At 31.8% G+C, this 15,805-nt stretch overlaps 1 protein-coding gene across 3 annotated transcripts in view; it reads right to left on the reverse strand.

Moving 5' to 3' along the window:
- Positions 1-15,805, reverse strand: part of LOC111002886 (glycerol-3-phosphate acyltransferase 1, mitochondrial) — a 34,962-nt gene that overhangs the window by 12,132 nt on the left and 7,025 nt on the right. Inside the window, exons 1-5 of one of the 3 annotated variants that reach the window (XM_022273164.2) lie at positions 14,805-14,980; positions 9,046-9,200; positions 6,536-6,677; positions 4,934-5,047; positions 114-278 (exon numbers count right to left, since the gene is read on the reverse strand). In XM_022273164.2, coding sequence (XP_022128856.2) covers positions 114-278; positions 4,934-5,047; positions 6,536-6,677; positions 9,046-9,200 — 576 coding nt within the window. In that variant the 5' untranslated portion in view covers positions 14,805-14,980. Of the gene's footprint in view, positions 1-113; positions 279-4,933; positions 5,048-6,535; positions 6,678-9,045; positions 9,259-14,804; positions 14,981-15,805 lie in introns of those variants that run through there. The other 2 variants (XM_022273163.2, XM_022273165.2) reach the window with 2 other exon arrangements.

Here is a 15,805-nt window from a genome sequence, read left to right on the forward strand (position 1 = left end):
CTTTGAAACAATTTTCTACTATTTCTCTGCCTAATATCATAGCATAAGATTTAGCCTTCGACGCTTTTTCCTTCCATTTATCACAATAATATAAATATGAATTAATGTTTTACCTTAGGGACGATATCCCCATAATCAAAATTTGTCAGTTGAAAGCACTGTGCCAGGTCGCAGAGATACCGCGAAACCACTCCACCATTCGCAAAGGTCTGCCTGCCAATGTCCAGAATGTTGATGACTGCACTGGATTCCGCTGCCTTTGTATCCTGCCATGACTCCTGGAATTTAAATATGTATTATAACTTAACTATTCTAATATGTTATAGCAAATAAATTTTAATGTGTTTTTAAACATATTCTTTATTAAAGGTTTAATAATAATAATAAAATTAAATTCAAATTATTTTCTTAAATGCGTTTCAATATATAATTAGTTATTAGAAAAAATACACGTCTAGAATACAATAAAATAGGATAATAAGCTGATAATGATTCAAAGACAGAAATGTATATTAAATAAAAAGCAATTAAAGTATGTAATTTGATTAACTAATTAGTGATAATAAAGGTACTTGAGCATTCTATATCGTCAAACCGACATACATACATTGTATTTCAATTTGTGTATTATTTGTCAATAGGTCGACGTACTGTCACTTAAGGGTTGACCAACTCTAAGAAAATTATAAAAAATATTGGCAAGAATAAAATTATATTAATACTATGTTATATGAACTATGTTAGTCCAAAATAAACAATAACAAGCCAGAAGATAGTTTCAAATAAATATTTAAATAAAGAAATTTCCTACAACACGATTTCCTCCGAAAACAAGAGGATTTCACGTTTCTGACAAACAATAAACAAAAACATCTCTTTGTTTATTGTTAACTTAATTTTCCTTTTCGCCAACCCTACCAGCAGTTTCACTGGTTGGCGCGCGGCAATCACGCCACATTTAAATTTGGAATACGTTGACAATACACGCGTATACAAGGCTGTTATCCATCCCGCTCATAATACTAACGAACGACGAGGACATACAATTAAATTTAGATTGACCGCTCTAAAATTAAAGCCATTGATGTTATTATTCATCAGTCCACGTGGTCTTCCTTTCAAAACATAATATTTTGAAACATAATGTGTTGCCAGATTTACGTCATTAAATCTAATGTTTACTTGAGTCAATCACAGCCATCTTTTTTTAGTATGCCACGCTAATTGTAAACAATTTATTATTAACAATAGTAATAGGTTTAATTATAAAAAAATATGAATTGCAGAATAAAATTATGTATTAATAAATAAATGATTACATGAACAACATTCTTCACATTTCCCATTAGATTAAGAAAATTCATTTTAATAGTTATTATAAGTAAGCCTGGTGTAAAATCAACTGCTGAAAGTAGTAGCACATTCTCTATATAAAAAATTATTTAGATTAAGATTTTACTTACTGTTTAGATTTTAATATATCCTAAGCGATCTTTAAATTTCTTATCAATCAAGCGGCCTTTTAGCGCCCTTGAGTCATTGACCTACTGGTGAACGAGTACAAAAAGTCGGCTTCTGAGTATTAATGCGCAATGCTTATTGTATTCGTAATTTAAAATCATTTTTAATCCAAACAAATTGCGCTGTCGATCGTTCGTTGTCTATGATTATCGCATCCAAGGGCGGATCTAGAATCGTCATTTTAATCTACAGGGTCTTTTTTATTTCCTGTTCGTGTATCAGCGAACACGCACGCACGTGAATATGAATTAAATGTTGTAGTAAAACAAAATTCCTAATTTAAACCACTGCGTACTACAGGGTTTTTCGATTACATATAAATTCGTGTATTAACTATCGAGTTCCGTCAGCATGACCTCTTAATAAGTACGTAAAGAAGGTCTTTACTTTGTATGTAGGATGGATGTGGACCTTGTTAAGTTTATAGTTCGATAGATCTTTCCTCTCATGATTAAGTAGCCTCAATTTCGTCCTCGTCGCGAGATTCGACTTGACTACTAATTGCTTTTGAATTGTCCACTTACGATAATCCTTGGTCGGTGGATCCTTTAACATTGTAGATGTCTGGTTTAAAAGGGTGTTACTGATACTATGGACTACCAAGCAGTGGAATGGAGAAAAAATGAACAGATTACAGAAGCAAGAATGATTTGATAATTTTTACTGACTGAATGGTGAACGATTCAGAAGTTCGATAACCATGAATATCTCTTCATCGGAAAATAACTAAAATATCTTATACTTTGAGAATACATTTTTTTCGTCATCGATGATAGGAAGAATAGAATTGGAACGCTGAGAATTATAAAATTTCTTAAGATTAAAAAAAATTCTTCTCCCACGATAATTCGCCATCGCTATAATACTAGAAAAGGCGTATATTCGCAACTGAAATAAACCACGAGGGTCGATGAACGAAATACCTCCGTAGGCGGATAACTAACTCTAACGGGAATCGAATCGCCGACACGATTTAAGACGTGATACTATGTTATTAGCACTGGTATAAATTTGAAACAATCGCGTAATTAAGCTACGACTATCAAAACAAAAATCATGATTTTTTTTCTATGTTGGTAAGTTTAAAAGTTATCTTTACAGACTAACATTTTATCGATTGTATTTTCCCATATATATTTTTTTTATAGAACATGGGGCAAACGGGCAGGAGGCTCACCTGATGTTAAGTGATACCGCTGCCCATGGACTCGTGAGTGCGTTGCCGGCCTTTTAAGCATTGGTACGCTCTTTTTTTGAAGGACCCTAAGTCGAATTAATCTAATAATAATATAATTAATATATGAGTCTCTCTTGCCTCAAGATACCTTTTTTAAACTGTCTTTAATTAGGGTTACCTGTAAGCTTAATGAGGCCGCCCGTTGCACCATATTGTTGATCAAGTTTGTTAATTATATTATTATTAAATTCTTGTGCAATAGAGTGCAATCGAATATAAAGTTTTGTTTTCCGAAACTAAATAAGTTTAGAAATTACTGATACATTATAATCTGCTCGTCTATACGTTTTTAAATTAATTATTTTGTATAAATAACGTATTAAATGTATTAGACGCGTTAAAATTTGTCATACTAAAATAATGCCCTCATATGATCATAAATGACTACTTCTTTCTATAACAATATGAATTAAATATTATAATATCATAACATGGTTTTAGCTACAAATTAAAAGATAAAATATGTGTATTTTTTTAAAGTGAAAGTCACGTGACTATTTTTTTATTTTCAATTATCAAGATATAATACATAAATCATTATTAAGCTTATCGTAAATCTGTGAAATAAATATTCAAATTAATGATAACAGTAAAAATCTAACCGATAATTTTTATAGGACTTAGATATTACGCGATTGGACGCTTAGGACTTTATTCTATTATCCCCATCTATTTTAATTATAAAATTAATATTTATCAAGGCCGTTTTTGCACACGTATTCTATCGTGAAGAGCAGTGTTGGCCTAGTGGCTTCAGCGTGCGACTCTCATACCTGAGGTCGTAGGTTCGATTCCTGTTGTGCATCAATGGACTATCTTTCTATGTGCACATTTACATTTGCTCGAACGGTGAAGGAAAACATCGTGAGGAAACCGACATGTCAAAAAAGCCAAAAAGTCTACGACGTGTGTCAGGCACTGGAGGCTGATCACCTTGCCTATTAGATTTAAAAATGATCATGAAACAGATTCAGAAATCTGAGTCCAAGACCAATTGAAGAGGTTGTAGCGCCACTGTTTTTTATTTATTTATTTTTTCTATCATAAACGCTGATTACATACTGATTAAATAATTCAGTAAAAAATCTAAATTAATGATTTATAAACAAATAGTTATTGATTGATGTAAGATATTTTGGGGCCAAACAATGAACCCAGAAGCGAAAATAATCATACCATTGGTTATTTACCACTTCGTTCTATTGCGTCTAAGTTTGCCACGTTGATACCAACTTATATTTTGTTTTTTACATCTGCTATAAAATATTTGAATTAATTATAATGATATTATCTTTGATTCAAGTTATACGTAAATACCGTTGATTTTATTGTATTGCAAATAAAATAGATGTAATGATTTAATTGACGATAATATTTTATCAAACTCATTTATACATTTAAGAAAATGTCCTAAAAGCATTTGTATGAAAAATATGCAAATGTAACACAGCAATTTTGCGCAGACGCAATCTAACCTTACATATAGTTACGACGCAAAATGAATTATTAGTCGTCTCACGCGCGCCAACACAATACCGAAATCTCAACTTATAAAAATATAATCACCTGGCCTTAGACAAAAATTTATGTATACTATAATGTATCAAACATAACAGGTGAAAACATACACACATGAGTATAAATTTATATTGAGTTTTGATAACATAAGTACTACAGTTATTGAGGTGAACGCTCAACAGTGTTGTTATTACATAGTTGGTAAGGTAAGGTTACATACGATAAACTTTCTTTAGTGTAATACTGGGAATTTCTTGCAATAGATTTCATGCGACCATTTTAAAGTAATATTATTTATTTTTTAACGATAACATTATAAATATTGATACAATTTAAATACTATTTTTATTACATATTTATCGCTACTTGGTAACAGGTGAATTAAAAAAAACTTTATTTTTTAGGTGTACCTTTTAAAGGGTTTTATTTTGTATTATAGTATAGTGTAATATAGTGTGTATTATAATCATTTTGTCGATCCGAAGTGGTGGAGGCCTGATGACCTGTAACACAGGTGCACAACCTTTAACAGGCATCAGTCTCACTTAAGCAATAGCAGTGGTCCAAAGAAGAATGACAATTATTGTATATGTTTTTGTGAGAAATAAAATAAATATATTATTATTATTATTTTGTAGAAAAGGCAAGTAAACATACCCTAGATAACGGAGCACATCTTGCGCAGGCCAGTCCAGCTGAGGGTCTCGTAGGAGGCTGTGGCGGTGGCACCACTGGTCCATTCTTAATGCGATACAGAGAAGATGTTCTTGTCTAAATAAAAACATTATTAAATTATTATTATTATTATTAATCTCTTATAACTTTATCTTGTCATTCGAAATTAATAATACACAAAGCAAAGTCTACATACACAAAATAAACTGCTTCAATACATAAGACAACTTTAATCCCTACACACATTTAAATTGATCAATGCGAGGCCTCCACTGAATTAATTAGATATAATATTCTTACGCAATTTAATTGAAACTTGAAACAGAAACGTAGACGAAATATATTGGATCCAGTTTTTAGTTTGATGTTTTAGAATCTATTATTTTCTATACAAATTATTGTATTACGAAGAAATACTTAGACGAAAAAGACGCAAATATATATTTGACCCGTGGGCCACTGGATTACAGCACATCACAAAAAGTATTGAAAAAAAAAAGCGGCGAATGCTCAGATTTTTGTATCCCTTTCGTGATATTGCTAATAGGCAAGTAAGTGTTTGACGGCATATAGGAACTAAGACCTGTTTCCTTATGTATTTCTTTACCGTACTCCCGAGTTTTAAGTGCGCACATAGCATTGCTACATAGTCGGGATCAAACCTACATTTGGCATTAAAGTTGAGACTTTTTCGTTTAAGCCACTAGGCCAATCTTGCTCTACAAATTGAATGAAAAGTAAGTAAATACTTTTAAGTCTCGAAACTTTATGAAATATATTATTTTAGACGAAAAATAATTTTGAAGTGGAAATCAAATAAACAAAATATCATATTCTAACTTTACTTCCATCGTATAGTAATAATAAAGATGGTAGAACAATTCAAAGCTTTCAGGCAAGATATGGGAACTGCGCAATAATTATCATCATTATAATTACGGAACGGTCATTTACATTATTAAGAACTCGTGTATAGATAAGGGACCAGAGATAATGTATTTTATGCAATAAGGAATTATAAAGTAAATACGTCATGGGAAGTCCAGGACTGGGTGCTCCATCTCGGACAATAACTATATATAAAAAAAAGATAATGCAAAAAACAAGTAAATGGTTTTTAAAACACCACTGCATCTTTGATAACGTTCTGTGCTTAATTTAACCAAAGTAATTGAATTGAACAATGCATGACTTTAGGCTACATAGAGAAAAGGCCATACATGTCTCCAATAGAGTATGGAAGCAGCGTTGACCAAATGGTCTGCGGCTCTCATCTCTGAGGTCATAGATTCGATATAGGACTTTTAATTTGTAAAGGAAAACATCGGTAGAAAACTGGCTTGCGTTATGTGTCAGGCACAGAATGCTGATCTACATGCCTATTAGAAAAAACAAATGCTTACGAAATAGATCTAACATCCAGGCCTAAAAAGTTCTAGCAAATTGTTTTTGGAATAGAGTATGGGATAGTAGGACGTCATCTATCTTCGCTAGTAAATTTTCTAGCATTTTTAACCCAGTCTTTCCGGAACTATTTTCACCTATAGCACTTCTTGCACTAATGCGTCTTTTAAATATACTAACCGTAATTTCAGCATCAAGTTTAGCATATACATCTGTATGCGGCCTCTTGCGGGTGCGCATCGCGTGTCTTAGGGAGCTCGTATCTCGGCCACACCATCCTCCTACCCTTTCCCCTACCACTTCTAACATATCTGCTACACGGCTGTAACAATATAAAAACAGTGTCTTAATGATCTCAAAGTCAAATCATTTATTCCAATTAGATCACCTAAAATTGCACTCTTGAACGTCAAATTATATAAAGATGATTCTAATTGCCCCTTCCAAATGGCAGTTTCGTATGGAGAAGAATGGGCAAAAAACTCCACATTTACACTTTTAAAACAGAATTTACAATATTTTATACTTTAGTTAAATATTTTACGTGAAGACAATGTACCGGCAAAGTAAAAGTACCTATTATACAAAAACGTACTTACAAATTAAGCAATCCGCTGCATAGGTCAATTATTGTATTGTTAGTATACATGTTTCTCACATATTTACATATATTGAATCCGTAGAATATTATACATTAAAGAGTAATAATTTAAATCTGAAGATACTCAATTTAAAAAAAAATTGTAAAATTACGGAGAGAAAACGACGCTCAATTTTTCTTTCTTTCTTTCATTTCTCTTTCAACCATTTTACCCTTGCGTTCCTAAAGATATTAAAAATGTCATATTTAATATGTTTTTATTATTATATGATAGTAGTATTGTCACACTAAGTAACATTAAGGTATTAAAGACGAAATATGCTAACTGATTCTAGCTTAATCCTTGCGTGAATATCTTTAACACATTGCGTTCACGATATTTGTGCAACTTTACTTGTCCAGATTTTGTGGAGGAAATTTAAAAAGAAGACCCCTTAAAACGAAATCTTGCTTTTGCTATTGCAATAATGATTTGTATTAACGATTTTCAGTATAAGCTTAGTATTTTCACACTGGACAACAATTTCTTTGATTAGAATTTTTAGTTCTTCCATGTATAATGATAATTTTACGCGGCTTATTGGTACATTGAGAAAACATGCCTCAACAATAGTAATTGTAATTCTAAAAACCGGTTCAGGTAGAGGCACTAATTAATGGTCATGTTGTATAAGACTAAAATTTCTTACATCACACTAATTTATTGTTGTAATACAATCATCTTTATAAAGAAAAAAAATTTTTTAAGGTCTCAAATCGGGAATCCCCGAATTATATATAAAGCTGAGCTAAAACTGGTGGAGGAATCCCAGAAAAAGAAAATTTTATGCTAGCGATTTTTGTTTATTTCTACATCGTTCTTAAAGTTGAGAAACTGGGTGTCATCCCAAAAAGGTGACACCCGGTGACACACGCCACAAAATTATAAACAACGTCTGAAATACCAGTAAACCTAACTTAATATCAGCTTCACGAATTATTTATTATTGTTATTATATAATTGTTTAACTTTCAAATTGGGAACAAATCATAACCTACCATGGTTGTACGTAGCAATAAATTTTTAAATATAATTAATGAACCGACTAACTAAATACATATATCGTCCATTATTTACGCAGGTTACTTAGTGACAACATATAAATATAATATATTTAAAAAATCTTATATATTTTGTTAATTGTTCTTTTTATAAGCAATATGTCAAGTAAGCGATCAGCCTTTAGTACCCGACACACACCGTTGACTTTTGGGTCTATGACATGCCGACTCACGATATTTTCCTTCCTTACGAGAGTAACATGTGCATTGTGCACATAGACCGAAAAACACTTGGTGCTTTTTGGTCTATGTGCACAGGGTTCAAAAATACCTCAAGTATGAGTCGCATGCTTAAGTCAACGATGATCTATATAAATTACACACTATGTTTTTTAAACGACATATTTAAAATTGGAATGCTAAGGAATTTAATTAATAGAATTATTACAAATTTTCTTTGCTCAAAGTTTGTCAGTTCCCGCATATAATGCATGATGAGTACCATAATGTTAAGTCTTTTATCACACGGTCAGGGGTGAAGCGGGATTCAATTATATATCAATTGGTTCCTTTGTTGTGTATCCGTTTAGTTTATCTCTGCGATATGTAAAAGCACATATATATCTAATACAAGCGAATTATAGATATTCTAACATTGGACAAAGGCCTCATCTTTATGAGTTTTTTGTACTAAATTTTATAATACCTTAAATCTTATAATTATCTATTATATGATTACTTTGGAACTTTCAGGAGTTTTGGACACTTAGCGGTAAATAATTAACATATAATACCATATTTTATAGGTCACGTTCTAATGAAATAATGTAGATGAGGTGACAAAAACGCCAGAGTAAACAGCCCGCAATTTATAGTTATTGTGTGAAAATTACTGTTTTTATTAATGTTAACTTTAATAGCTACTAATTTCAATATAACGTTGGTTTGGTTAGTTTAAATTCTATATAATTGTTTATTTATATTATTTTTATATCTTTAAGATGACTTAGGTACAAAGGAAATTAAAATATATAAAGAAATCACGCACCTCGATGTAAAGAACCAATAAAGTATTGCCGTGAAAATAGCCAACTCCGCAGCACTGCTTGCAACCCGCACATTTTCCACCACAGTCCAGACATTGCTTATTGAATCCATTTCAACACTGGCATTCACATTCCCCGTCCAATTGAGAACACTCATCTACCACAACACTTCACTAAAATCGCTGCTAAAATTTTCGATATCTCTAGAGTACCTACTGAAATCGTCCAAATCGAAAATTTATAGATGCGAGGACGTGTAGCGTCTTCCGCCGACGGCGCAAGACTGCGCATTGTCAAGTGTCAACAGAAGTAAGATTGATAACAAAGACTTGGACTTAGAATAACGTGATAACCGATGAATAGTTGAAAACAAAAACGACCTACATGATGATAAAGTAATGAGCATTGTTCACGTGAATGTAGACTTTGTTCAAAGTGATGTAATAATAATTATTCAGAGCAACCATATACTATATTGTACGTATGACAAAGTTCAAACACTATCGCTGGTTCAATGGAATCGGAAAGTCGACACAAAGGAGATAGATAAGTATTGCAAAATAATCTATGCATCTTATAATTTTCCTATAGGGACACAGCTTTAAAAAATGGTAATGTAATTTCAACAATCATTATGCCATTAGAATAATGACCAAAAATAATGCATGATATCAAATCAAGAAGTCTCAATAAAAAATTCAAAACCTTGAAACAAAGACAAAACATAAACGATAAAAACATACATACAAAGAATAAATACGAAGACGATTTACAAAATTATAAATTCAATCCTAACGGAATTCTTCCGGTTCGTTTCCGCTTCAATAATTATATGAAGTGTTCTATTCTTTTATTTTATCTTGTATACATTTTACATTATTTTTTTCATAAAGCTTCCATGAACCTTCAGAAAGTATCACTTAAACCAGTCCAGCTATTCTCGAGATTTAGCGAGCAGTATTTTTTATATATGTAGGAATAGATATGACGCAATTTTTGAAATGATAATGGCTAACTACGTTTACATTATTTAGTGTCAGGATAATATTAAATAATGCCAAAATACTGTATGAATTTGATGAAAACAGTATAATCAGTATCGTAATTAATTAGCAGAGTCAGTAACATACATAATAGCGTGATAGCTAATTATCACGTAATTATATAGACATATGTACATGATCAAGAGGTCAGAGGTTAAAAGTTGGAAATTTTACAGTTCAATGATTGATGACGCCTCTATTTATAAGATAAGTATTACAGAGCTTAATATGACATACATTGTAGGATATATAATAAATATTACTTCATGACCTTTGGGTGAGATTAAATTTGCATGCGTGTTTAATTTATCTATCGGATTATAAGGGAGATAGATAATCGGAAGGACGAAAGATGAAACGATACATTGCGTGGTTGCTGTGGACCAAAACATTCAATAAGTACTTCCTTATGTTACTTCACAATATCTAGTGTTGAAATACCAGCATCGGATAGACTGTGTACTATCTGAGACTGCTTCTACAATGCTTAGAATGTACTCCACCGGCTTAAACGGTAACGATATCATAAATTTCGGCTAATGCCTGGAACAGCTGAAAGCCAGCAAATGGCAGGAAGTGTAACAGGCTTGTCCTGTTAACTATGAACACTGAATGTTTCTCGTTTTGGATGCTAAGACAATTTTCTGGTTTCAGAGACGACGGAGCGGAATGAGTAAAGGGTTATTATATTTTGAAATCACAGAACCGGCCAATCTCTAACAATACCTACTAAGATTAGTTGTAGTGATAAAATACATATTAATTGTCCACAATACTAGTAAATCTGCTACAGATTTTACAATGAAACCTTAAACCACTTTCTTTTAATATATAAAGCAGTAAAACAAGTTTCTTTCTTAGTATATTACGAGATATACTTCATTCAGAGAGAGTGTTAATTCTTAACTATGTTTGTATATATTGAATTTAATAAAATAAAAAACATTTAGTAAAAGATGTCAAAATAGCTGATGTAGTTTTCAGCTCTTTCACCGCATTGTAACCTGCCATTAGAAACTGAAAACTCTACAAACAGGCAATCGAGAGGTTTTTGAAAATTTGGGAATATTTTTTTCATAGGAAAGTAATTGTAATGCTCTCCTATTTATTTGAACCATTAACGAATATGTCTAATTAAAAAATCAAATTTAAACTTATCTACTATATTGGAAAAGTACTTGTGTACTTTTCCAGTCACGTTATGAAGTTGTCCCTGTTGTTGTCAACAGGGACAACTTCATAACGTGACTTCAACATGAAATAAAATACTTTGCAGCCGAAATAACATTTCTGTACATACAAAATAAGTCGATGGGAATCTACAAATTCAGCAATGATTTATCATTCAAAATATAAAGAAAACCAGCAAAGCTCAAAGGTGATTCAACGCAATAGCAAATGACAAAGCAAAATATTGTACATAATATGCATGCAAGGTATAACAAACCATTGTTAAACATTATTTGAATATATTTTAAATTAAATCGTTATGCATTATGATAGTTATTTGTATGATGATTTTATCTTATGCATCAATGATAATAAAAAAAGTAGGTATTTGTACTTATATAAAAACACAACACTTAATAGCCAATAAATACCATGTATTTGGTTTATATGACGTCAGCAAAGCTGCTAAAAACTTGTTGAAACAATTAACAAGTCTATTATAAATTAATACTAAGTGTAATGAATGACGTCAAGTTTTAGAAAAGAAAATCAATCACTTTCTAGGCTTTTACTGATCTATATTGATAAAGTATATACAAACATAAAATGACAAAGGCAGTACCTGATATGTTACAGGTATTTGTGCCAACGCAACAACAATGCAGGTGTAAATAAAAATATATGTACATACTTTTCATTTACTTTGTTTAAAAACAAAGAAACTCGAAAACAAAGTGCGCCTGCGATTAATGAGTGAGTGAACGATTAAATAGTATTTTATTAAGGAAATAATATTTATGCACGCAAATTTTGTTTAACACTTTAAATGCAAAAAAGGCCATGAAAAAATAAAGATATTTTTATTCATCTAATATTGTCTATATAACAAAAACAGTACACACAATTTTAATTTTAAGCTCAAAATCCAATGGACTTTCTGTCTTTCTATACCTACCTATTCTAGCCTTAGCCCAAAAAAGTTTACTACGTGTCTGAGGCCCAGGCCCTAAAAGGTTTTAGCGCCAGTGTTTTCTTTTTTTTTTATATAGAAGTAAATGCATTCTCATGTTAAGGAAAACTATTCTCATTTATAGAGACAAGGGTTTTGTAACCAAAGATAACAGTGAGTCTAACTTTCAGATTGCATGCAGACGACTTTATGAAAGTGAACTGAATACTTTTAAGGTAAGATTCAGAGACGAGGCTCAGCCAGTATTAGACTCCCGTATGCGAAAAAAACGATATGACTTACGAGCGAATTTCGTGTACATATAGCTCTTATAGGCCTTAACTTAGGTTAAGTTAAGTATTCCTAATGAGATTTGATATTTACTCTACGTAAAGATGGCAAAATAAAATGTAATATAATAAAAAATTAATCATTAAATCGAGACCAAACAGTAACTATAATGTCATTGCGCACGCGTTGTCAATGTGATCGTCTTTCGATCTACTTATCTTAAAATAGCATTGTTATTCTATTCCCAAGTATCCACTTGCATTTTTGCGGTTGTTTCGTAACATGGATATTTAATAGCCATTCTGTTTGAGCCTAAAACATTAATCTTTTTGTCTATAGCCTTATTAATATATCTTTTTTGTATCACTGCAGTGTGGGCAGGTGGGTCGTGGGTCGGAAAATCTGACTTAATTTACTCATGGCAGATTTTTTTTATAGAACAGGGGGCAAACGGGCAGGATGTTCACCTGTTGTTATGAGATACCGCCGCCCATGCACACTCTCAATGCCAGAGGGCGCGCGAGTGCTGCCGGCCTTTTAAGAATTGGTATGCACTTTTCTTTTCGATGCTAAATTATTAATTATATACCATTTAAATGACAAAAAAGTTGCCCTTGCTACCGTATGCGTTTGGATAGTTACATCAACGAATTACTTAAAAATGTTATGTAAAGAACATCGACTTCACAGACTATATTAAGCAATGTTTCTATATTTAATTGATACCTTGATATGTATACCACGAAAAATAATTCAAGAGAGTCCTTATCAATAAGAATAAGCTGAATAAAATTCTCAAAATAATATACAGAATATTAGCCTTACAATGATTTGTATTAAATTCTGAAATCCTTTAATAGTTTGAATGATTGATTCAACACAACAATTCACCGGTAGGCTGCGTCAACAATCCATCAACTAGGTTTATATATTGAATAAAGTAGCCGTTTTGTAGCAATCACAAATTAGTATGTAAATATAATTTATCATTGAATGTTTACTGGTGTTATTCCCTAGAGATTTAACCTTCATAGTCAGAGGTCTCACCGGCACGCAATAAAATAAACAGTAATGATTATTGCTTGTGATGCGCTCAGCATGTTTTTTTAATAATAATACTCGTAGTTTAATTTGTCGCCTCGGTCGCTCAGAGGTCAAGGAGCTACTAAAATCGATGCCGGATGAATTCAAACTTTTATTTTGTTTTGGTAAACAAAACTTTAAAATGTTCAATGAAACGAAGCATGAAATGTAAATGCCCTAGGTTCCAGTAAGGGATATTACACATTAATTTAATCTGCGATATTCTGTCGCTGGCTTTTCTTATAAGCGCCGCGATCGTCTTTCTCATTACGTATACATATATTGTATAATAATTAATTAATGCGCGTTGTGTTTTTGTATTGAATAAATACAGTTTTTAAATTAAGTTTTATAAAAAAAAATTCTTGAAAGATTTGTTTCTATCTAAATATATTGTTACCGCATTAAGGCATGACGATACAAGGTCCAGTCAAAAGTCAATAGAAAGAAAAACTTTATTCATTTTATAAATAAATACACTACAAAGTCTGTGCCGACTTTACTTCTACGGAGACTACAAATAAACATTATTATTACATATTATTAGACAAGTTATCTAATAAACAAAAATAACTAGTAAATTATATATGTAGGAAGTGATCAAAGAAGGAAACGATACAAACGTACAAATTTTTATCATAGATAATAATCGATGAAGTTATGTTTTATTTAAACAAAACAGTTCTATACAATAATTTAAGTGCTTTTGTGGCACAATTTTTTTATAAATAAGGGGGACAAACGAGCCTGTGGGACGCTCAGAAAGGGCAGTCATCGCAGCCTATAGACACTCATTTTTAGTAGGTGCGTTGCCGGCCTTTGAGGAAAGACTTCACTTGAATTTTGAACAGTTGGAGGTCTACAGAGCAAGAATGATTCTGAATAGTTGAAGTTGCAACAATGTGAAAATTAAAACTGAAAAACATAACACACTGTCATGTCTCTGTAAACAAAATTGGAAACTGAGTCATATCATACTCATGTTACTGGGTAAATAACCCAAAATAAATACAAGGATTTCACGGCCTGCTCTGTCATCAGCCGCTAACCAACGGACATACGTACACCAACTGAATATAAACACGATTATCTAGACTTTTATTAATGCAAAGAATTGCATTGCTATCGCACGCGAAAAGTGAAATCGACATATTTTAGCAGCGATTCAACATTCACAATATTATGTGAGCAAATTAAAAATAATTTGAGGCACATTTTTAATTACCTTATAATTAGACACAATTTCACTATTTTACAACAACAACTACAGCGGAATGGTCCAGAAATGCACGGTTCGTGAATATTTCCCGAAAAATCAAGGGTCAAATTTTACATAATACATATTAATTTTTCTAACGGCACGCGTGACGTGCTTTCCCGCTCACCGTTTACGTGGGACTGAATATAAATTAAGCGACACGCCATTGTTGCGGCTGACAATTTGCATTACCAAATTGATCGGCGCGTGCGCAAGGTGTACCTGTACCTGTCGCACTTGGCAGAACCGAAACTGTGTGTTAATAGATCAGAAGCTCTTACAAAGATAGCTGTCCATACAGTGTTACAGAATAACGTGTTTACTACGCATGAAAGATGACAGCACCTGGTCATCAAAACCGCCATATTTTTTTATGAGAAGTAAAAAGAAGCTGCAACTCGTATATCCTTTAAGTGCACCACACCACAGTACCTATATTGTTCAGTAATAAAGCAACGATGTTGTTACTAGACGTTGTATTTTTATGTTCATCCTCTACAGTTAACTATTGATATATTTTACAATATACAATAAATAGAATTCTCAAAGCAGTCGTCAAGATGGATTAGATTTCTAAAGTTTCTGCTAAATCAGGAATCTAGTAACACTATTTGGTTCATAAACTGTATACAAAGGAATCATTAAATACATCCGTTGCAAGACTCAAACAGGACGTTATTACTGTCTATATTCTTAAAGAACTTCACCGCAGTTTGCTTCATCAAATTGTAGATAAGATAATAACAGATCGGGAGATTTCCTTTTTTATTAGATACGGTTATACATATTAATTTTGTAAGGTTTAATCGTAAATAAATATTTTAATAAGATATATCTATTACAAGTTCATTATGTACTTGCGGTATCTACTTATAACTTAAAAATAGTTATATAATGTTTCACCAATTCATATAAAAATAATTACAAACAATAATTATTACATTAACAAAAAAAAACACAAAAGTTTA

The sequence above is a fragment of the Pieris rapae genome, chromosome 2 (assembly GCF_905147795.1).
Source record: "Pieris rapae chromosome 2, ilPieRapa1.1, whole genome shotgun sequence".
Classification (NCBI taxonomy): Eukaryota; Metazoa; Arthropoda; class Insecta; order Lepidoptera; family Pieridae; genus Pieris; species Pieris rapae.